Source organism: Haliaeetus albicilla, chromosome 10 (genome assembly GCF_947461875.1).
Source record: "Haliaeetus albicilla chromosome 10, bHalAlb1.1, whole genome shotgun sequence".
In the NCBI taxonomy this organism is placed as follows: Eukaryota; Metazoa; Chordata; class Aves; order Accipitriformes; family Accipitridae; genus Haliaeetus; species Haliaeetus albicilla.
Genome location: NC_091492.1, coordinates 30,468,390 through 30,490,593, shown reverse-complemented (window position 1 = coordinate 30,490,593; position 22,204 = coordinate 30,468,390). Strand labels below are relative to the sequence as shown.

General features: G+C 37.1%; 1 protein-coding gene across 12 annotated transcripts in view; it reads right to left on the bottom strand.

The window, feature by feature from the left end:
* The window catches only part of CLIP1 (CAP-Gly domain containing linker protein 1), a 73,833-nt gene that overhangs the window by 14,505 nt on the left and 37,124 nt on the right, over positions 1 to 22,204 (bottom strand). For 4 of the 12 annotated variants that reach the window (XM_069794698.1, XM_069794700.1, XM_069794701.1 and 1 more), the window contains 12 exons: positions 18,201 to 18,305; positions 15,718 to 16,662; positions 14,259 to 14,375; positions 13,189 to 13,246; positions 12,865 to 12,948; positions 11,659 to 11,815; positions 10,850 to 11,015; positions 10,540 to 10,755; positions 7,192 to 9,477; positions 5,825 to 5,962; positions 3,992 to 4,098; positions 773 to 893 (listed from right to left, as the gene is read on the bottom strand). In XM_069794698.1, coding sequence (XP_069650799.1) covers positions 773 to 893; positions 3,992 to 4,098; positions 5,825 to 5,962; positions 7,192 to 9,477; positions 10,540 to 10,755; positions 10,850 to 11,015; positions 11,659 to 11,815; positions 12,865 to 12,948; positions 13,189 to 13,246; positions 14,259 to 14,375; positions 15,718 to 16,662; positions 18,201 to 18,305 — 4,500 coding nt within the window. The remainder of the gene's footprint in view (positions 1 to 772; positions 894 to 3,991; positions 4,099 to 5,824; positions 5,963 to 7,191; positions 9,478 to 10,539; positions 10,756 to 10,849; positions 11,016 to 11,658; positions 11,816 to 12,864; positions 12,949 to 13,188; positions 13,247 to 14,258; positions 14,376 to 15,717; positions 16,663 to 18,200; positions 18,306 to 22,204) is intronic. The other 8 variants (XM_069794702.1, XM_069794703.1, XM_069794710.1 and 5 more) reach the window with 3 other exon arrangements.

Sequence of the window (22,204 nt, the reverse complement as noted above, 5' to 3'; positions counted from 1 at the left end):
AAGATGTCTTCATGGTGTGGCTGTCACCAGAACTGCTCCACAAGAACTAAAACCACTATACTTAATGGCTGTAAATCTAATTTATCTTTTGGCAAGTACCAGTGTTATAAGCTGTGTAACTAAGCCCATACTTTAAGATTCCAACAACATGTTCAAGTAAGAAATAAAATAAAAAATAAAATTTAATAGAGTCTTTTTCTTCCCTACAAACTACGACCACAAAACACACCTTACATTGATTCTGGTCCTCCAGTACCCACTACCTGGCTGCAGCACTCTTCATGTACGTGCACAGTATGAAGTTTAAGCAAGCATACATGTGCAAAGCACTTTTTAGAGACAGAGTCCAACCAAGGAGTTTTATGAAATACATCCTTAATACTCTTCTTCTTAATGGGGAAGGAGAGCAGGAATAAGGAGGAGTATTAAATAGCTAGATTTCCTTAGTACTGGGTAGATGGAGATTTCCACAGTTGTATAACAAAATTACTACCGACAAAAATAGCAAGTGTCTGTTAATACATTTGGCTAAAGCAAATTTAATTTACGCTTGCTCCCAAGCCTCCTAAGTATCCTTCATGGGTTACGTAACCTTCTGTTACCCTGCAGTTCTAACCTCCCAATGCAGGTGGCTTCCAAATTTATTTTAAAACGTTCTCAGAACAACTCATCTTTCAAGCACAAACATGCAGTGCAACGTCACCCAGGCATCAGCGGAAAGAGCACGCACAGCACTTTCACCACAGATCAGGAAACGTTCCAGCCACTCTACCTTCTGATGACTTGTGACTTCGTCCCTGCTCCTGCCCAGCTCCTCAGCAAGTTTCACGTTCTCCTCTTGCAAAGCTGCAAGCTGCTGGGACTTCTGAGCTGCTGCCAGCTTCAGCGCTTCGCTGTGAGGACAGAGAGTGCATCGTTACCATAGGAACGAGAGAGGCAAGAAAAAACTGTGGGAGAGATTCAGCTTCACAGCTTGGAAAAATACATCTAGGTCACGTGTCTAATGGGATCTATAATAAAGGTGACAATCTGTACCTCAGATGCGCAGGGATAGGTTTTACCCTGAAAAGCAGTAGCAGCGCACAACTCCTTTTCCTTTAAACCTATCAGATACTCAAAGAAATAGAAGGTAAGTTCAGACTGCTAGCTCTGCATGCTTCCAATGGTTAGCAAATGCTTGGGTTTAGAAAGACAGGGTAGGGATTGACAAGAGTGTTGGCATGGTTTATAGCCTAGACTTTCTCAGAAGTGAACACTGGAGCCAGAGGCAAAAAATGAGAATTGTTAAAAAAAAAAAAAAAAAGAGCTTACAGATCCCCTTACTTAAATACTCTGTACAAGGTGTGACACCCAAACATACAAGAATGTGCAAGATCACAGGAGGCAAAACAGGAAAGTAATCTATTCCATTACTTTTAACAGATACAAAACTGAAAACGAGACTAAACAATAGCTGAAGAAAAAAAATGGATTTGCAGGTTTCATTAGCCTATGTTGCTACTAATGTGTGGTTTCCTTAAAGTAAGTTTATTTTCAACAAATTTTTGAAAAAAATATTTGCATGCCTGCCTGTAACACAAATGACTAACATAAGCTTTTATAATATTTGACAATATCTTTCAAAAAATAAAAAAAATAAGCTTCATTTCACTAAACAGCAATTTTTATGAGTGTGTTTTGTTTTCATAAAAAGGAATCTCAGTACTCCTATGTGCCAATATTACATAGAGTTAAACCCTGACTGGAATATTAAAAATACTTTTATGACTGTGGGAGACAGAAGAACCCATAAGTCAGAAACTTATTCAAGCACTTCAAAATACAAGGACTCTATGGTCTATTACTGGGCACATTTAAACAAAAGGAAGTCTGATTTACTTTTTGAATTCAGCACGTAATATGACTAAGATTTCCCAACCATTTCTTCTATCTGGTCTCACCTTGACCAATTTCCAGTCCAGTCCACCTAGACTGGATTAAACATGCTAGCTGACATCACTGAACATCGATTCAAATTATCTTGGTATGAAGCTGCTTGCTGATGCAGGAACATACCTATTTTTAACCACGATTGTTTGCTGAACTGCAGTACTCACCAGTTCTCCTCTTTTTGCTTTCAGCATTAAAGTGTAGATTTGGGGCATTATAAGAAAAAAGCACACAAAATACTGGGGTCAGTTTGTGTGAAATGCTCTCCTGTGTTTAGTGCCAAGGAACTTTAAACTGATAGCTGCAAGTGCACTTGACAGTACATAGTACTAAATGAATACATGATGTGCCGCTGGTATTTCTGCTTTTCTTCATCCTAGTTTTACACAGAAGGCTCTTTTATGAAGGACACCAATGTCACTGTAACATCCTCCCACCTCCAAAAGGCACCGCTCTAGAGGCAGCGGCATGGCCCTACCTACACTCAACAGCTCCGGTGGGCAAAATTTTCCTTCTGCTCTCCTCTGCAGAAGCAAGGGCACTACCTTCATCAACTGACCTCTCAAAGGTGTTCTCTCTACCCGCATCACTGCTGCTCAAGAAGTGCCTATTACCAAGCTAATTCCTTACTCTAATTAAAACAAGGCAACACACAAAAGAATTATGACAACAAAGATCAATTAAAAACCAACTAGACAAGCTTCTACTTGTCCACTGTCTCTTACCACTGATGATTAGACACCACATTCAGCAACAGTCTATGACTAAGATTAACCTTAAGAAAAACAAAAATAATTTAAAAAGCCCACAGAGTGGTCAGGATCATGAGAACACCTTTCAGTGCTGAAGATTTTTCAAGGAAGAATCTTCTATAAATAACTTCTGCTTGACAAATTACAGTATAATATATTTTGTCTTCCCACGATACCAGAGTCTACTAGCCCCTTGCTGTTCCAGCATTAGAGCAACTAGTCTGGAAATAATTATTCTGCTTTGGCATTTCTTAGGAGCACTGAGGCAGGTAGGAATTGCTCATGGAACAAAATCCTGCCTTTTCTCAAAGCAGGCTGCTGTCTATACAAGCATGCAGTTTTTTAAAAGCAAGCAGCAAAGCCCGTCAGTCATGCAGAAACTTAGTATTAATTCTGTGTGCCAATTTCCTTTGTGCCCTGTCTTCACCTCAGAGCAGTGATTAAGAACTGTCACAAAATGACTTATGGACCTAACAATAATAATAATTAGTCAAAGCTGCTCTTAGCTCTCAGTCCAGATTCCAGCTCTCACTCCATGAGTCAAGAAATTCTTCTTGGAGCACAGGTGGGAACAGAGATTTGTGATTTAATGCATTACATCTCTGAAAGTTGGAGGACATGCAGGTACTGCAGGGTAGCAATAAATAGGCTGGATTTTTATTCATGGTGGCACACCAAAAGCTTTGATACAATGAGATTCCACAGGACAAATTACTTTATACCAAATCCTTTGCAGTTAATTTGTTTGCATACAGTGTTACACATCATTAGTTTGTAGTACCTAAGAGGCAGTTTCTCAAACGATAAGCGATTAACTCTAGTTTTACATACTATATATGGCATTTGTATTGTACCAGTTAGAAAATAAGTGCATAGTGGGGCAACAGGAATAAACTGGATAAATCCGTCAATGAAAAATAAAAGCAGAACCAGGTTTTCTGTAAATAAAGCCACTTAAAACTTACCACTCCAAGTGTACTTGTAATTAAATCCAAACAGAATTTCTTTACAATAAAGCTTTTAAAATAATCTAGTGCCCTCAGGTGGCAGAACTCTGTACTTCCTCCAGCAAACAAATTATTTCAAACAATTCTTGGAGTGAAGGATTTCCTTCAACAACCTTCAGTAATTCAGGAGCAACATTCTGATTTCATGTTTTATACATGTCAAACTAATATTTAAGTTTGACCTAATACCTGCTTTATAAGTGCAGATACAGGACAGGTACTGAAAGGCAATTTTTCAAAAAAAAGAAAGGTAAATGTCATTACAAAGGAATGGTTTAACAGATTTAATATTGAAATACTTACAATTCTTTTCTAAGTTCTTCCACTTTCTGGTTCTCCAGATTTAGAAGCTCTTTTGATTTATTAAGTTCCTCTTCATTTTTCAGGTTGTTTTGTTTAAGCATGTCCAACTTAAAGAGGAAAAAAAACCCTCATTATACTAATGAAAACTATACAGCTCTTAGGTGTAGCACTTGGAAAAGATACTCAGCAAAATGGGGGCCTGAGCTGAGCTGTTCCACTTTTTCATCTTTAGTCCTTAGATTAATTCAGTCTGTTTGTGCTGAGAAGCATTTGTCTAACAAAAAATGTTGAGACTTTGTGCATTCAAGTCAAGCAGCACAAAGAATTCAAAGTCCACTGAAGAGCAGCTGACAGTAATCTGATGTATATACCCTGATATAAAAGGTAAAGCTCCAAAGCACCTCTGTTTTAAATGCTATACAACTCAAAGCACTTTTTTTTTTTAATTCAACGCTTGTTGCAAAAATTAGCTGTTCCCTTGATCTTTATTCCTCTAAGGTAACAAATAAAAAGTTCTGCTTTACCATACCTTAATTTCTGAGAAACAGTAGGCTGAATGTTGTGCTTGCAACCATAAGAAATGAACTCCTTTCAGAGATCTTGTTGCATGCGACAAACTGCTGTATATCAATTTACTGAGCTTCCATCTACCAGGCAAACACAAGCTTGCGAACCTTATTTGTTTGCATTCAGCGACACATTATATTACGTAACAGATAATCTTCAGCCATTCTCATGGCATTACAGGACCCTGTGGATTTTTTTTTTTAATCCAGAAAGTGAAGCCCTGCCATTATTAACGTCATCGCTTTTAATTCTCAAGTCATCAGATCTCATTGGAAATCATTACTGTTTCAGCACAAGCTGTGGCATTTAGGTTAGCCCAGCTGTTCCCTACCCATTATTACAGGAGCTGCAAAAGATGAAAGCCATCAAAAAGAGGCCACTGGGTGCTCAAGATCTGCAGAAAAGATGCCAGTTCAACGTTAGACTAGATACTCTGGGGCAAAAGTGTGAAAGATATTAGTAGGGACATCCTTCCCTTCTTCAAAGCCTGAAGTATCACAAAGTGGTGGGAGGACACAGACTGAAAATGGGTCCCTAGAGGAACTGCTGTACATGTTTGACTGTGAAGTTCTTTGGGACCACTGTGCTCATGTATAGTGCATAGCTCAGCAGAATTTGTACCTTGTCAGATCACAATTCTGATTAACAGAAAAGTGGAAAAAAGAAGAAATTATAACATTACACATGTCAAGATCACAAAGAAGATGTACAGAGCAAGGAGTGCATTATTGGTGAGAAATAGAGCGATAACTTTTGTGGATTAGGAGCACTGCTACTCTCTCTGCAGCACTTCAGAGTGTGAAGTTGCACCCCATGCTTACAGCCAGGGAATTGAAGCAGAGTGGTCACATCTAAGCAACTTATCCAAAGCTATACAGCAAGACTCATTAGTCCTCAAGTCAAACCCATGTCTCTTGATTCTGTGATCTGCAAAAGCTGCTGTAGCATCCAGAACTCCTATTACATAAGATTATTTTTTTTTTGCTGCACCAAGATTTAAGGGACATGAACTCACATGCTGTATGCACGGTATTTAAAACCACATGCAAAATACAAAAGAACACAGGTCATATGGCTATATAAAGCACCTAGCTTTTGCATCAATATGCACCCATCTACTAAGTTTTCACAAGCCAGTCAAGACTGAATATTGTGGTGGGAAAATGACAGAATCCACTCTTGCCTAATCTAATTCTCTGTAATTCAACAGTTGTTCCTTACAAACTGGGCAAAACTTTTCATATAAAAGCATTTAAATGCGATTACTTCATTCTGTAGCTTCTCGTTTGTCTGTCTAGAGTTCTCCAAAGAGGCCAAAGTTTCAATCTTTTCTTTGTGAATGGCATCCTTCTCTTTGGTCACCTTCTCCACAGTCTGGAAAACATCTTCTGCCATTTTGGCAGCCTATATATAAAGGAGGGTGGGGAGGGTGGGGGGGGAAAAAAAAAAAGGTATTACCCAAAGGGACCTCTGAAAGCAAAAGATGAACCACAATACTTTATGCACAGCTCCACGGTTTACCAGCTGCTTTCCAATTAAATAAGGACTTCAACTGGGAATTTCTTTGCATTTTGAAGCTGCATAAAGTATAAAAATAAAGGGACATGAGAAGATTAAATTCCATGCGGAAATAGATCGCAACCCCATGCTTGTGTCACCACCGAGGAAGCCCGTTTCTTCAATTCCTGGATTTCTCATTACCACCACTGTGATTGCTCTTAGACTTCTAACCACTTTAGACAGTAGTAGTTCAATAGATATTCACTTCCAACAGACTGCTCTATTTTCAGAAAATGTGGAATTATAAAAAGCTGTTAAAAATTTGAAAAATAATTAAATAGGAGATAAAGCCAATTATCGCATTATTTCAGTGTTGTTCATTATGCCCTCATAAAAGGAAACACTTCACAAGAATATTAAAATACTTAGGAAGGCATAATGCATTCCTACAGGATATCTTGATTCCAATTTGTATTCAAAGTGATTTTATGGGCTTCATGCCCCACAAACTAAAATTCAAAATACTTTACAGAATTTGTTGGTGGTGAATACAAAACACTTCTGTGAATAAAAAGAACACCAGAATTGTCAATGTCTTTAACAGACTGAAAGTCCTATAATGTAAATTTAAATGGTTCTCTTACGCTGTTTTTTATCCAATTACATTTACAGGAGGAGTACATTGTTTTATATTTTTTTGAGTAACTCAAATTTGTAGTTTGTTGTAATTTAACATAAAATTGCACAAAGATCTAATCTAAAACCTCATCTATTACTACTCTAGCTTTTAAGCTGCAGAGTACTTCAACAGGAGGTGCTCAATTTCTCCCACCAGATTCAGGAAACAAAACTTCCTTTTATTCACAGTTTACATTGTTTTCTTGCAACATTCAGCGACAACATAGGCTTTTAGATTTAGAAGTATTTTTTTTTAAATATTAAAGTGTCTTTCAGACTCACAGTTACAACTTGGAAAAAAACCCAAAGTAATATATTGAGAGAGACCATAATTCCAGCCTGTTTATACTGAGATGAAGTGCTGATTGTGCAATGAAGTGCAGAGAGGAAACCACTGGGTTAGTGCTCAGTATTAGTAAAACCATATTCGATTGTTTAACTATATGTTTCAATACCTCATTTTTTTGTGCTACTGTTTGGGCCTGGAGAGTCTCAATTTCTTTTACTTTCAAAGCCAGATTGTTCATCTCCTCCTGCAGCATCTGATTTTTGCCCTGACAGACCAGCAATTTGCCTGAAAGGTCACTATTAGTTTGTTCTAAAAGTGCTACTTCCTCATGCAGTTTATAATAATCCTTGGAGAATTTCTCCTTCTGTTTTAGTATTTCTTCCTTCGTGATGAGCAGACTCCTCTGTTCAGCAAGCAGGCTGTCATTTTCGTGAAGTAACTTTATTCTCTCCTTCTCTGTCACCTCGTGCTTGTGTTGAAGATCATGTAGCCTCTCGGAGACACAGCTGTGCAAGTTCTGGAGCTCCACTTTTGATTTAGACAAGGAAGCAAAGTCACTCTTCAGTCGTTCGATACTGGAAGCAAGCTGCTCTGTCTCTGCAAAGAGGGTTTCTTTTTCTTTAATTATTTCCACCAGTTTAGTTTCAGATTTTTCTTTCTCCTGAAATAGAACTTCTTTCTCAGTCAGAAATGCTTTATTTTTGTCTCTCAGCTCCTCTATCTCCTTCTCTAAGAAGCTGATGTTGCTTTGAAGTTCCATACGTTCCAACAAAAATGATTCCTTGTCCAGTTTTCTAGCTTCCTTTTCTATGGTTAAGTTTTCTTTCATAATCGCAACCTCGCCATTTAATTTCTGACACTTATCTTGCAATTCAGTCCTCTCTTTGGTCAGCATTTCCCTATCAGAGGAACAGGTTTCGAATGAAGATGACAGGACCTGCTTGGCATGTGACACAGCAGCTAGTTCATTTTCTAATGTTCTTTTAGCATCCTGGGCCTCTTTCAGAAGATCTGAAAGGTCACATTTACAGGCTATTAGCTCTTGATTTTCTAGAGTCTTCTTACTTAGATCTTCCTTGAGGGTTTCAATAGAATTTTGGAGCATGGTATTCTCTTGGGCCAGAGCTCTCTTGGCTGAGACGTCCAGTTCATGTTCTCTCTTCATATCAGAAATCACATTTGCAGAAGACTTGTTTTCATCGAGAAGTTCTAAGTATTTGTTCTGCAATTTATTCTTCTCTTGGAGAAGAGTTTCATTGTGCTTTTCAAATTGCAACAACTTATGAAAAACAGATTCCTTTTCCAAGATCAGTTCGTTTATTTTCTCAGTAAAGACTCTCTCAGTAAGCACAGCATCTGCTGTGGCCTTAGCAAGCTTTTCAGCAATTGCCTTATTTTCATTTAAAAGTTCCTCTCTTTCAGCCAAAAGCCTTCGTTCTGATGAAGAAAGAGCCTCTTTCTCTTGAAGTAACTGAACACATTCAGAATTGGATATCTCTCTTGAGGCTTTCATTTCCTCAAGAAGACAAGAGAGACTAGCAAGAGAATCCTTCAACTCCATATTGTCTTTCATCGCTTTTTTAAGTTCTTTATGTTCAGTCTCAAGTTCTGTTTGCATCTTTTCCCTCCTCACTTTTAATGCTTGGTTTTCACTAACTGTATTGTCTAAACTCACACGCAGCTCTTCTATGCTTTTAAGGAGCATCTCCTTCTCAGACTGCAGACTCTGACTTGTCTGCAACAGACAGTCCATTTCATTTTTTAAGGCTATATGTGTATTTTTAAGATCTGAGTGTTTACCTAGGGCTGAATCTCTCTCTGCAGTCAGAGTTGAAAGTTCTTGCAGTAGCTCTCTTTGATCTCTGGCCAGGGCCTCACAAGAACTTTCCAGCTTCTGAATAACATCATCTTTGTCTTTAACAACTGCATCCTTCTCTTCCAAAAGTTTCTTCTGATAATGGTCCAGTTCTTCCCATTCTTTGATATGTTTCTGACATACCACATCCACAGCATCTTTGTTGGCCTGAAGTTCTTTCAGCTGTTGGAGCAAGGCTGACTCTGAAGACCGGAGAGCATGATTTTCTTGAGTTACCTTCAGGAGGTCTGCCTGTGCTGCCTCTACTTCAGAGAGTAATTTGCTTTTCTCAGAAATTAGGTCTACCTTTTCTGTGCTTTCCTGTTGGCTTTTGGCCTCAGCTTCTTCCTTCTGCTTCAGGATTTTTTTGTTTTCTGAATTAAGTTCTTCATTTATTGTCCAAAGTTCTTCTTGGTCTTGTTGCATTAATGAAATCTTTGATTCCAAGTCTAGAAGTTTTGATAACAAGGAACCTCTCTCTAATTTTAAAGTATTCCCCTCCTGTGCCAAAGTCTCTTTTTCTGATATCAACTCCCTCATCTTGTCTGACATTAGTTCAATTTCTTTTCTGGCTGATGCTAACACAGAGCTTAAGGACTACAGAAACAAAGTCAGGGAGAAGGGAAAACAAAAATGGAGTCAAGCAGACAAATGAGAAACATGGTTTAAGGGCAAATAGAGCTATTGTAACTTAAGTTTTAAAAAAGTGTATACACTGACACACAGTCCCTGTGTGAACTCAACTGTTGACAGCCACCCCTGATATTTCATTACAAAACACCCACCATCCACAAGAAAACTTTACAGTGGTTAATAAAAATAATAAAATAATAATAATTTTAAAAAAAATGGTTTAAAGGTTCCTCCACACAAGACTCTCATCTCGTTTTTAAAACTACTCTCAACAAATTTTCTCAATGTAAATTACTCAGAAAGAAAAGCCACAAAATTATTTCATGAGAATCTAACTGAATTAAAATGCAAGGAGTTATATTAGAGACTGACTTCCAATTCTCAAATTCACCTTCTGGAGAGAATTCTCCTCATGATTCTGTCCAAAACATATTGTCATAGCCCGTTCAAAACACCACATCAGTGGTGTATTTAAAGTTAACCTGTGTGCCAATTTATACACTAAATATTTTGCTAAGCATAAAACAAAGAATATAGCAAATAACTAACAAGGGATGAAAACAAGCAGTAATGTCAAAGAAACAGGAGAAAAAAAAAATTACTAAAGTCAAGCTACACACTAAATAGTTGCACATAATATGGGATCATAGTACTGAACAAAATTTCGGGTGTGTAAGACTTTAAAATGAGATAGTTCACAACATATTTTAAAATAATTAATGCATTTAAAAAACAGAGAAGAACACTTGGCTCCAACTGATTGTGCTGAGGCAGAGATCTATGAATGTAAAATGTTAACATTAAAGAACTGTATTTCATGGATTCTTGTGTAATCTAGAGAAGACAGCCAGTTAGTCGTGTATGCTTCTTTTCCCTTACCAATATTAATCTACCCTGGAAAAGTTCAAAAAAGAAACACTGCAAAAATCTTACTATGAAATGGTGAAGCCAGGCAAAAAACAGTGATTCACCGGAAAAAAAAAGATTTAAACTTTAAATTACTTGCAGAGTAACAGATATACATACTTTGGCCTGTTCTGCTTGATTTTTCAGCTCCTCAGCCTGTTTTTCTAACTCATCATTTTTCTTTCGTGCAATTTTCAGCGCCTCTTCTGCATCCAGCAAGTTCTGCTTAAACCCTTTGATATCTGTATCATGTTTAGTGATCATCTCAGAAGTTTCTTTTTCATACTTTGCCTGAAGATCCTTATACTGATTCTGGCTAGTCTCGATTTGCTTTTTCTGATAGAAGATAAAACAATTGGAACACAGTTAAAGAAGCAGTGATACAGTATTTTGCACATAGTTAGCTAGTGCTTTTTAAAGTTGTTCTTACCATGTCTGTTAGTTGATCCTGCATATTTTTCAGTTCTCCTTGATGAATCTTGAGAGTTTCTTGCTGACTCTGCTCAGCTTTCTGTGTTGTCTGCTCCACATTTTTCTGAAGCTGAACAGCCTTTTCATTTGCTTTTGTAAGCTCAAGTTGTATTTGGTCCAACTGCCTAAAAGACCAAATAAAAGAACATTACTTTTTGCTGACAGCATGACAAGCACAGAGATGAAAGACTCTAAATTATGCTGAAGTTCTATATTCTGTCCAAGTATTTAGAAAGAGATTTAATTATTTAACATATAGAGAATATTCTGCTAAATTAAATATACACAAGTGAGACCGAGCACTTGCTCGTGTGCAGACCAACACAGCTGACAGTTACTTTGCCCCCAGGGGTTTTGTAAAGGTAAAGAACAACTATTCTACATATAATTTTTATTTGAAACAAAACACATTTTCTTTTGCTAGACAAAAATGTGACGCAAGTCTTTTATATATCCAAATAAACCAACCTTATCAGGTAATCAATTAGGAAGCACAATCACAAAACAGTCTAGATTATTAAAAAGGTCGTTTACTCTGCGCAATGAGAAGCATGTTACATAAGAATTTTAGAATTATAAATGTTAGATGCTCTCCAAATCACTCTAAGGAGACTGTTTTGATTAACTTAGTTTCATAGAATAAGTTCACTTGTCATATCAGTGCGACACTCCGGAGCATCTTGTTCAGATATTTACAAAAAGATAAAATGAGAAGCTGGGAGTGCATGAGTAAAGAAATGTGAAAATGTTCTGACAACAATGGAATACCTTTCTTTTAACCGAAGCTCATCATTCATTTTCGTAAGCTGGGCAGAGCTGTCTCCTGAAGACTTCATGATCTCTGCAATATCATTTTCAAGTTTGGCTTTACCTTCAATCAGTTGCTGTTCTCTCTCTTCTCGCTCCTTCAATTTCTTCTCCATCACTGAGCAAGACAAAGGCTATTAGTCTAGTAAATTTAAGAGAAAGGGTATGCATAGACTAGCTAGAAAATAGTAAAGAATATCAACAGAGCAATATGAATGCTGAAGACCTTGCAAATTACCCCTTTAAAATTAAAAATTATGACTGTTTGAACTTTGAACTGTTAACTGTAGCAAAAGGTTAAGAACTCTTCAGAAATAGTAAAAAAGCAACTAGTCAAGAAATCTTTCTTTCAGAAGTGATTGACTTAACTTCAGGCCATGAGAAGTGGATACAAGTTCTAACCGTATCAGAGGATAATCAAGCAATATAATAAGAGAGGTATGCACATCTTACAGGCGAGACAACTCACCAGCTATTTAGTAGAGCAGTAGAAGACATAATGCAAGCAACATGAAGCTGCAGCGAAAAAATTACTCAGTCCAGGGCAGGCACTGCCACCAAGGGCAAGAGGAGCCTGTGGGATGACTTCTACAGTCCCAACAGCACCTTGAAAGGCTTGCTTACGGGGTACGTAATCATTCTTAATTTCTTTCTACGTTGATTTTAAATTGAGATGTACAACTAGAAAGATACACCAAGACTCCCTCCTATGAGATAGGAAGAAGGAGACAACCAGACTAATGTACAGTCTTTTTTATGTCCTTAAAAAGAAAACACTACTTATGGACTTAATTCACTACTGTGAATTAACTACCTTACATTTGTAATGCTTCAGTCTGGTCCCCAAGCCTTTTCCTGGTATCTGACCATCACCCCAGCATGACTTTATTGCAACGTCAAACAAGAATTTAACTATTGATTTGGAATACAATCAGCCAGGAAGTTGTCTGCTTTACTGCACTGTTTCCTTAACATTATCACCATCTTGCTACGTCAATATGCACAGTGCCACAAAAGCTGTTTTCTGCCTAGAAAAAAGTCTTTCTTTTGAAGGCATATGCATTTGTGAAAGCATTATACACTATGATGTGGCAAGCTGAGCAGGAGGCATACGAAAGCACGAAGCTGATGCACATTTCAAAACATTCCATTTTATTACTTCCTTACCAGTCAAACTAGACTTCAGCTGTTCCAGTTCTGAAGACATGAGTGCAAACTGCTCTTCTTTTTGGTTTAGTTTTTTTATTGTTTCTATGCAAGTAAAATTTTGAAAACAAAGTTAGTAACTACTTAGATGCAGACAATTCCACCTCCTTGCAAGGTATATTACTCTTAAGAAGAGAGGCTGCAAGTAATCCTGTCCTTTACATAGCTGCTGAAACTGCTGTACCACCAGGTGTAAATTTGAAAGTGCATTAAAAAAAACCCTTTATTTTGCAGCATTTATTTTCTGCAGCCTTTCAGTTCTTTTAAGTGCAGCAGCAGACATACCTTGCATAGTTTGTTGAACGTTTTCTGCTTCATCAGCTGCACTAGTAAACTTGTCTTTCTGAAAAATGGATAAAAACCTAAGGTAAGATTTGGTAATAGCAGTATAATTCAGCCACTGAATTTATATTAGGTATTTTTCAAGTACAAAATAGAACGGTCTTCACTCCAATCATAAATAGATCTGAAGTTTTTGAATTACAGTTTAGCATAGATATATTTGGCAACATAAAGCAAGATTTTTCCCTTGCCTTGGTTGCAAGCAAGTCCCTAAATTTTCAAAATAACTTCACCATCAGCTAGCATAGCAACAGAACTGCAGCCACAGAGTCCAGTGTAGGAGATGTGATTTCTGGGCTTCTCAACACAAGAAGCTATCCATGCTGCTCATAGGCTGCACAGTGGACATCTGCAATCTTGTGATCAATCTCATACCAGTGTCTTCCAGCTTTACCAGCAGGAATAGATGCTAGACTATGAAGAAAAGGGAGGATACTGAGGAAGATAAGAAGGAAGACTCTTCCAAGTTCAAATACTTGCTACAGCCATAGGAAGATTTTATCACAGGGACAGTAAAACCTGAAAGCATGTCTTTTTGTTACTGACTCTGGTGTAGCTTCTCAGGAGAATCCCACCCAACTACACAATACTTGCAAACCTAATTACATTTGCAAAATGAGAAATCAGGTGAAAAATGTATTAAAAAACCATTTGTAAGACATGCGTATAGTGAGCATTAATTTGTACAACATTTATAAACAAGGGCCATGTGCTCCTTCATGAGTAGTCTAAATTTAAGCTTCATGCTGCTTTTGATCTGGTTTAATATTTTATCTGACATCCATAAACAAGTGAGTTCTATTTAGACAAAACACCTGATAACACAGAACTCAGGTGAAATGCTCTTTTCATTCTGAGATGGATCCTATTAGTCACAAACCTTTGCTTTCTTTTTCATGAGTAAAATAGCTTTGAAGACCTTTGCTCAGAGTTGATCCTCAGATTTCAATTGCACTCTCACCATGAAAACCAAAATGCAAAGGATAAAGACAAAATTCTGGGGTATTACTCACCAAAACTTGAAGTTCATTTTCCAAAGAATCTTTAACTTGATTTACTGCACTCAAGTTTTTCTCAAGGTCAAGAAGCTTTTGCTCTTTGCCCTGCAGTTCTTTGGCCAGATTACTAGCCTAACAAAGATGATGAAATGGAGTAAAATAAAATTACAAACATGACTGTAAAAACAGGAAAATTAAAAATAGAATCTGAAAGAAATAACTATAATATTAAAATCACTGTAAGATGAAAAATAAAAAACACTGAAGAAAAACAATGTGATGTATTAACTGAGCAAAGCTGATTTCCACTGATGACTACATCACAGTACTAATTGCATCTTGGAATATATTTGAAATCATTAAAATTTGGTTCTCTTGGAATTAACAACGAAAACATTATTTAATAGCAGACACTTCTGAGTACATTCAAAATTTCCAAAGTTACAGCATCAGTTGAACTAACGTTCTTGGTTCTTTATTGTTTTAATCTTTTTTATCTGATAAATTTAGCGTTTATGTTTCAACTGGCTATTCAGACCAATACACATACAGTGATGTAATTTTTCAAAAGGCTCTACCACACCAAGGGGTAGTACAGAAATCCAGTGTGACCTCAAAAATAGAGTCAAAGGTCTGTAGAAATCCAGTATCTTGGAACCATCTGTGAAGAGTTTAGGAAAGCTATTTCTGTTTACTTTCCCACTACTCTTTAACAATTAGAGCTCAAGCTTGTCAGGTCATGCATAGATTGGGGGTGTGGAGGAACTCCCAAAGTGAGATTATACCTTAGCGCTTTTATTCCTAGCTGCAGTGGTGGAACAACTTTCAAGTACTGAATGCCATGCTATCAACTTTAAAGAGATATTTCATCTAAATCCAAGAAAAATCTTGGTAAGATGTATCACATTGCAGTCTGTGCTTCAAAAATGCTGTGAAACAGTGCCTAACAACATCACTGCACATCCTTGACTTAAAGAAAAGTTCCACCAGGATCTTTTTTGCTTTCTTTTAATAGCCTCTTCCATCATCTTGTTTGATGAGATGCAAGGTAGTGAAGGTACAGAGGAAACACTTCCCCACTGAGCCCCAAGTCACTTTTTATCTGAATACCTCTACCACCAAAGGTTAAAAACTTGTTTTAAAACTTGTTATTAAGGTATGTGGATTCTTCTCCAAAACAAGTCAAACTAACTTTTCCACAACACGAAGCTTTCAGCAGAAGCATGCCAAAGCTTGCAGCAAGAAAATGCAGAAAGAATTTCTTTTTCTTTTGCTTAGTGGTGCTGACTGACCACTAGAAACCTGTTTAGAGACATGACCCAGTTAACACTTTTCTCTAAACCTCCTCAGATGGTACTATGATATGCATTCAATAAAACTTGTTTTTTCTGTGATGTTTGCTATAGCAGATTAGAACAGTACAAATGTAAAATAAAAACAAAGTAAAAATAAAAGGATGGATGTTGATACAAACCTTGCTACTTCCATCAACCTTTTCAGTCTCTAAATTCTGAATTTGTTTCTCAGCTGCCTCAAGCTGCTTGCTAAGTTTCTGGATTTCCAATTTACCTTCAGAATTGGCTTTCTGAAGTGCAGCAAGGTCCAAAAGCTTTTCTTCAGCAGCTTTGATCTGTGGTGTAAGACTATCAATAACTTTGGTTTGTTCATTGTACTTGGCTTGCAGTACCTCTAGCTCCTTTACCTTTATTTCAGCTTCCTGTAATTTGTTTAAAGTGTCTTCCATTTCTACTAGATGCTGATCTTCCACACTTTCCAGTTTGGTCTTCAGGCTTTCCAGGTTTTGCTCTTTCTCCTCTGTGACTGCCAACAGTTTTGCTTTCAGTGATTCAATCTCTTTTAAATGATGAGATTTTTCATTTTCTTGTTTCAGTTTTAAATTTGACATTTCATTTTCATAGTCTAACTTAATCTTCTCAATCTGAGTCTTTAACTCCGCAAATTCTGCTGTCTGAGCCCCTACACCTTTGCTGAAAGAAACTTTTAGTTCTTCCATTGCTTGCTGATGGGAGGCAATTGCAGATTCCAGCTTTGACTTCCATAGCTCTATTACATCTGAATTCTCCTTGTTGGCATGATCAAGCTTAGTTTTCAAGGATTCATTTTCTTTTGCCATTCTCTCATTTGATGCTGAAAGTGATTTGATCTCTTTCTGCAATGCTTCTTCACTAATTGCAAACTTCTCTTTCAGTGAATTCATCTCATTCTGATGTTCTTTGCTAACTGCTGCCATTCTTTCTTGCAAAGAACTTATTTCTTGTAACAATGAAAGAGAAGTGTCCACATCATCCATGTGTTTACTAGACTCTAATCTCCCTCGAAGCTCAGCTACTTCCTTCACCCGCAATGCTAGATCTCTTTCTAGTTCCATGATGCGAGATTTTTCTGATACCGTGGCCACCTATTATTAACAGCATTTTAAGAAAAGAAGAAAGAATTATAAAAGATAAGTTTAATACAAAGACACTTAGGCCTCACTGAAAAGAAACCACCAAGTGTTGCAAACTAACATCATTAGTGTATTCTTACCAGCAACTTGGATTAGAATACCTTTGAGTTTTTGTCAACTCCTATTTCTGTGGAAATTCTAAAGAAACCTTAAGTAAAAGGAAATGCTGCTTTTACATGGAAGGCTGTGAAACAAGACCAACCATTGTTTCACTTATGTATAAATTACTGCTTTAAAAAAGGAAAAATGTCCACATCTTCATATTACATGCATATTGTATTCTCTCTAAAGGTGGAATTTAGTTAAATTCATTTTTCTGAAGTTATCTAGAAATAACAACTTGCTAAACAACTTGCAAACTATGCTTATGTATATTATCAATGTTTAACAAAATGTTCCTCAGAATCGTTTAAAAGCAGACTGAAAAAGAAAGGAGAACCCTGAGGTCTTTATTTGTTGAAATAACTGCTTCCAAATTCATCTCATGCCAGCTATGGGACTGTCAGAGAAAAGTAAAAACACACTTTTAGCCTACAAATCCTTTGAAACTCCTCCTATATCCACTCCAATTTCCTTCTGAAAAAGTGTCCTCACATTATCTGAGCTTTCACTGACTGTTGAAGCAGCTTGTAGAATGGAAAAGCATGCAAAGCTACCACAATTATTTCTAATTAGGAAGCTACTGTTTCAACCTCCTTATTATACCAACACCCTGAAAAAACTATTACTTACCTGCAACTCCTTTTTAAAAGTACTTATTATAGAGCACATTCTTGGTTTTATAACATTTATCCCTACCTCAACTTCAAGGAAAGCTGCATGTATGAGCGTGAGTGTGTGTGTATATATATATATATATATACACACTCCTTAAGACCTGACATCTGCTGAACTTCTGACTTGGGACAAAGCATGTCCAGTAATATTTTGACAGGCAACAGTATTACTAATGCTACTGGGATATCCATGAAACAATTATGTCACGGGTGGAAAAAAAGAATTAAAAAGCCACTGCAAACCATGATTTAGCAAAGCAAGTAGTACCACAACTATTTAAGACCTCAGAAATCAAGCCCCAAATACTAAGTTTATGTTAAAAGCATTGGCACAGTCGATCTTACTTTTTTTGGATTTAATGAACTTTGCTACTTCTAAAAATGAACCACTGAACACTACTTTATGTCAATTCACATTCCCATTTGCTACTTTTGACTTGGAATCAAGTACTAATTTTGCAGTTTTAAGACATCTTACCTGAATTCTTCTGAAGAAATGAGTACACATATACAGGCATACACACACGCAACACATGTGAGCAACAGCTCAAAATGAATGCTAATTTTTAAAGTGTTCCAGCTATATCTATAGCAGGTACTGATCACGGCAGGAGCAAGGATCTGTTTCAGCATGTGTTATACCCAGCAGACTGTGTCATCAGAATCTTCCACAATACAAATCAGTCTTGTTATTTAAATAGTGAAAACCATTACCCTAGTGTCTTCTAACTCCCTCTGGAGTTTGTCAGCTTTGGTCTTTTCAAAGAGCAGGCTCTGTTCAAGCTCCTTAATGCGGGCATGCTCCAGTTTGGTCTGCGTCTGTTAGTAAAAAGGGAAAGGAAGAGAACACAACGGTGCCACCATCACATGCCAGCACAAAAGGAGGAAGCCACATGCAGGCCGTGCTGCCAGAATCTTCTACCAATGATGAGCAGAGAAGATGCAGTGGATAAAATGAACAGGGAAATGCTACGGATGAGAAAGATGGACTGAAAGTGTAAATGAACTGACGTGTAAATAAAATAAAAAAATGTAAAAAAAAAAATCACAAACGAAGAAATATGAACAAAAAAGTTTCATGCAGCCGAGTAGAAGTTATTTATCAGTACATGAAGTTTTCAGCACAAATTAGAATAGTTATGTAAAAAATATATATATGTGTATATATATCTATGCCTGTTCTAACAGGATGGTAAGGCCCTTTCCTTGTCATCCCTCTAACTTTTTTCTTTAATGTATTTGGCTTATTTTACAAATGGTTTAGTTATTAACCAGCGGACAAAAATTCACCACTGAAGCTCATGTGACAAATCAAAACTTTTAACTTTTTTTTTTTTTTTTTTTTAATAGTAGCTGTATCTCAGATGTCAGCCATAAAAATCCTTTTGGACAAGACCTGGGAACATTAAGGTTCATTTGTCACTATGGTATGAATTATTTGAATAGAAAGAGAATGGTTGTCTATAACTGCAGAACCCTCTTAGTTCTTCCCCCTCCTCCTCTTTCAGGAAGGAAGCAAACAACAAGTAAGATTCTCTAAAACCAGGTAAAAAAGTGATTCAGTCTGGTTGCTCTATAGTTACTGAAGTCTAAATACACTGAACAAGATGTGGATGTCGGGGAAAAAAAAGTAAGATCTTTGTAAGTATAACAGGCTCCTAAAGAGAAGCAGGAAGCAGATGAAGCTAAGTGAGCAGGTACGTCCTACCTTTTGCTTATAAAGAGGTAGAATTTTTAGCAAGAACACAGAATATTGGATAGCCTGGCTTGATACCCAGATACTCCCAGAGGCTCACAAGAGAGCTTGAAGTTTGAGAGATGCAGGTAAAGTCCAGCAGCTAGTTCAAATCTGACCTTCACCTCTGAAGTAGGGAAAAGGTGGGCAGGAGAATAAAAGAAAAATACAAGAGGTAAGAACCAGGTGCCATGCTTGTTTCTGAAGTGCTGAGATTCGAGTATTTTGTCAATCTTGACAGGTCACTGTTAGTTTAGGTTTACTAAACAACTCAAAAGGATTATGAAAGTCTATTGTTGCTTCACAGTGTCTTTTCCAAAATGAGCAGCTTTTCAGGGCTGGCCCATATTGAAAGTAAGGTGGATGTCCAGAAGAAGACTGAATGAAGTTGAAGATTTGTTTATCAACTGAAAAGGTTCCATCCATCAGTCCTGATCAAAGTTCTCCACACAGCTTTACTGCAGCCGTTAATTTACTGCAGAACAAAGTAACACAGTAACCCAAAACCCTATGAACTACTATTAACAGAAGAGAGTCCTGCAACCTGAACAGCTACCCATTGAACACTGGATTGAAAGAAGCCGAAAAGGCAGGAAGATGCGTGAATAATTCCAAAGCCACACTGCTGCCAAAGCCACAGGGCAGCAGTGTGTGCACAGCTGGCAGGACACTGCTGCTTCTCTGATCTTTGTAATATGATATTTAAAAATCCCTACAGAACCACGTTATTTATAGAGTGACAAGCTGATTAGTACTGCCTCCAAACCAGCCACAGCAGTTAAAGATCTTATGTCGTCTCTGCAGAGCAAGTGGGATGGGGATGAGCCTCTCGTTTTGCTTCAGGCCTGTTCTCCTCCAAACACAGTACTCCTTCTGACAGCATCAAGTTATCTTCTTTCCCAAAAGCATGCAGACATCTGGTGGTTTAATTTTTTAAACATTTTTCCAGCTGAAAACAGTTGGCTGTTTTACTATGTAGTTACTAGGTCCAAAATACTAAAATCCACAAATACTAAAAGTCACTTCTGAGATTCGTCTATTTTTTGAAATTCCATAGCAGATTTGTTTCTCTATCAGTGGAAGATCTTCAGTGTATATGGGGGAAAAAAACCCCACGAGAACACATATTATTGTTTTTGCCTCCCACAGCCTTTGAAAATGGAACTAAGCATTCTAACAGAAATAGCAATATTTTATAAGTGGCTATAATTCAGTTCCCTCTCTGAGACAGGTATCAGTTCCAATCCACAACAAAATTTTAAGTCTGAAAAGTAATCTATTTTTAAAAATTGAATATTCATACCTTCCTTGCTCTAATTTACCAAAGGGATCTATTAAAACCCAAGAAACCCCAAACCTGATAGTTGCAGGATTCTCCCAACATGACTTTGCAAAATATGCTATCTTAAGTTTTTCTATGCTTCATAAAACCCAGAACATTTTGATCATTAATTTTATAGACATTGCTTTATTACTGCAAAGGTCAGATATACCATCACTGATTACTGGGGATTTTTTTAATCCCATCTCTTATATATTACAAAAGGAAATAAGTTAAAATCCTACCAAAATGGGAATAAAATTAAAAAAAAAAAAAAAAAAAAACAAAACACAAAACGGCAGAGGTCTTTGCTGGACACCTTTTTCCCCATTTAGGGCACGAGGGATTATCCTTTAAACAAGTCTGATTTCCGAAGGACAGGTTCCAGTTTCCCTGAGGTAAAAATCACTGCAAAGTTTTGAATCACTCAAATTTCTCTCCTGATCCTCTAGAGAGAAATGTCTAAATAATTATGTTTCTCTTTGAGGAAACCCAGAGCACAGTAAACTGAGAAAAACAGAGTACTACAAAATGAAGAATTTGATTGTAAACCTTAACTTGGATGGAAAAGAAAAACAGAAAAGAAGAAAAAACAACAACCAAACCCAACAACAAAGGAAGCATCTTCACCTTCTCCAAAGCTTTGCAGTTAGATTAAGAGTGATAGGGAAATGGGACAAACCTTACACTGCCTTGAACCTTAAAGTGTTCCACTCAAACTTCAGAGACCAGTCATCAGCTATTTTCAGCACTTGTATATTCTAGATACTCTTTCACTTCAAAAAAAACCTTAGTGTTAAGTTTTCCATCTATAGGTCAAACTGTGAAATTGTGCTGAAGCCATAAATGCTGATAATCAGTTCTAGGATAGGGGCAAGACGACCTTCAGTCCCTTCGTGCAGGGATAACAATCACAGAACACGACTGAGATTACGAAGCATTAGCCTAGAAACTAAGTGATCACCCACTTCTCTCCTTTAGAGAGTGAAGATATCAATTTTTTAATGGAAAAATTAGAATAGGGAAATCAGGAGTAAAGATAGGATTAAACAAGGAGTGCACAAAACAAGAAAAAGGAAGGGCACATGCAGATTTACTTCTAACACACCGTGAGCCTGATTGGAAGAATAGAGGAGACCCAGATCGCTGAAGTAGCTTCGCAAAAGGAACACCTAAGAATGCACAGCAGGAAACCAGTTTTAGTCTTGAGAACTTCCTATCTTGGCTGGGGATGCAGGAGAGGAGGCAGCCTGGGATAAATTTTCCTGAGTCCAATCAAAGAGAGGGCTTTTAAATTCCACTATTCTGAGCTATGGAAGCAAGAGGGCTGCTTAAACGTCTTGTAAGGCAATTTCTGTTATCCAGTAGCATATATTTTTCCTACATAATTCAAAGAGAAGCTACATGAAGATACAGTAAAAACAGACAGCTTTGTACACTAATTCTTCAGATATTTTAAACCATCTCTCCCCTTAGAATTTCATGCCAAAAAAAGGAAAAAAATAAGGGGAGGTGGGGAACATACCGATTTTTTTTTTCCTCGGAAAAATTAATCGGCTAATTGCATACTGCATCTATTGAAGAGCAGTAGGAGCTCATAGGAAAGCATGCAGAATTTTGTGAAGAAAGCAACTAAAATCCTACATTTAAATAAAAGACATT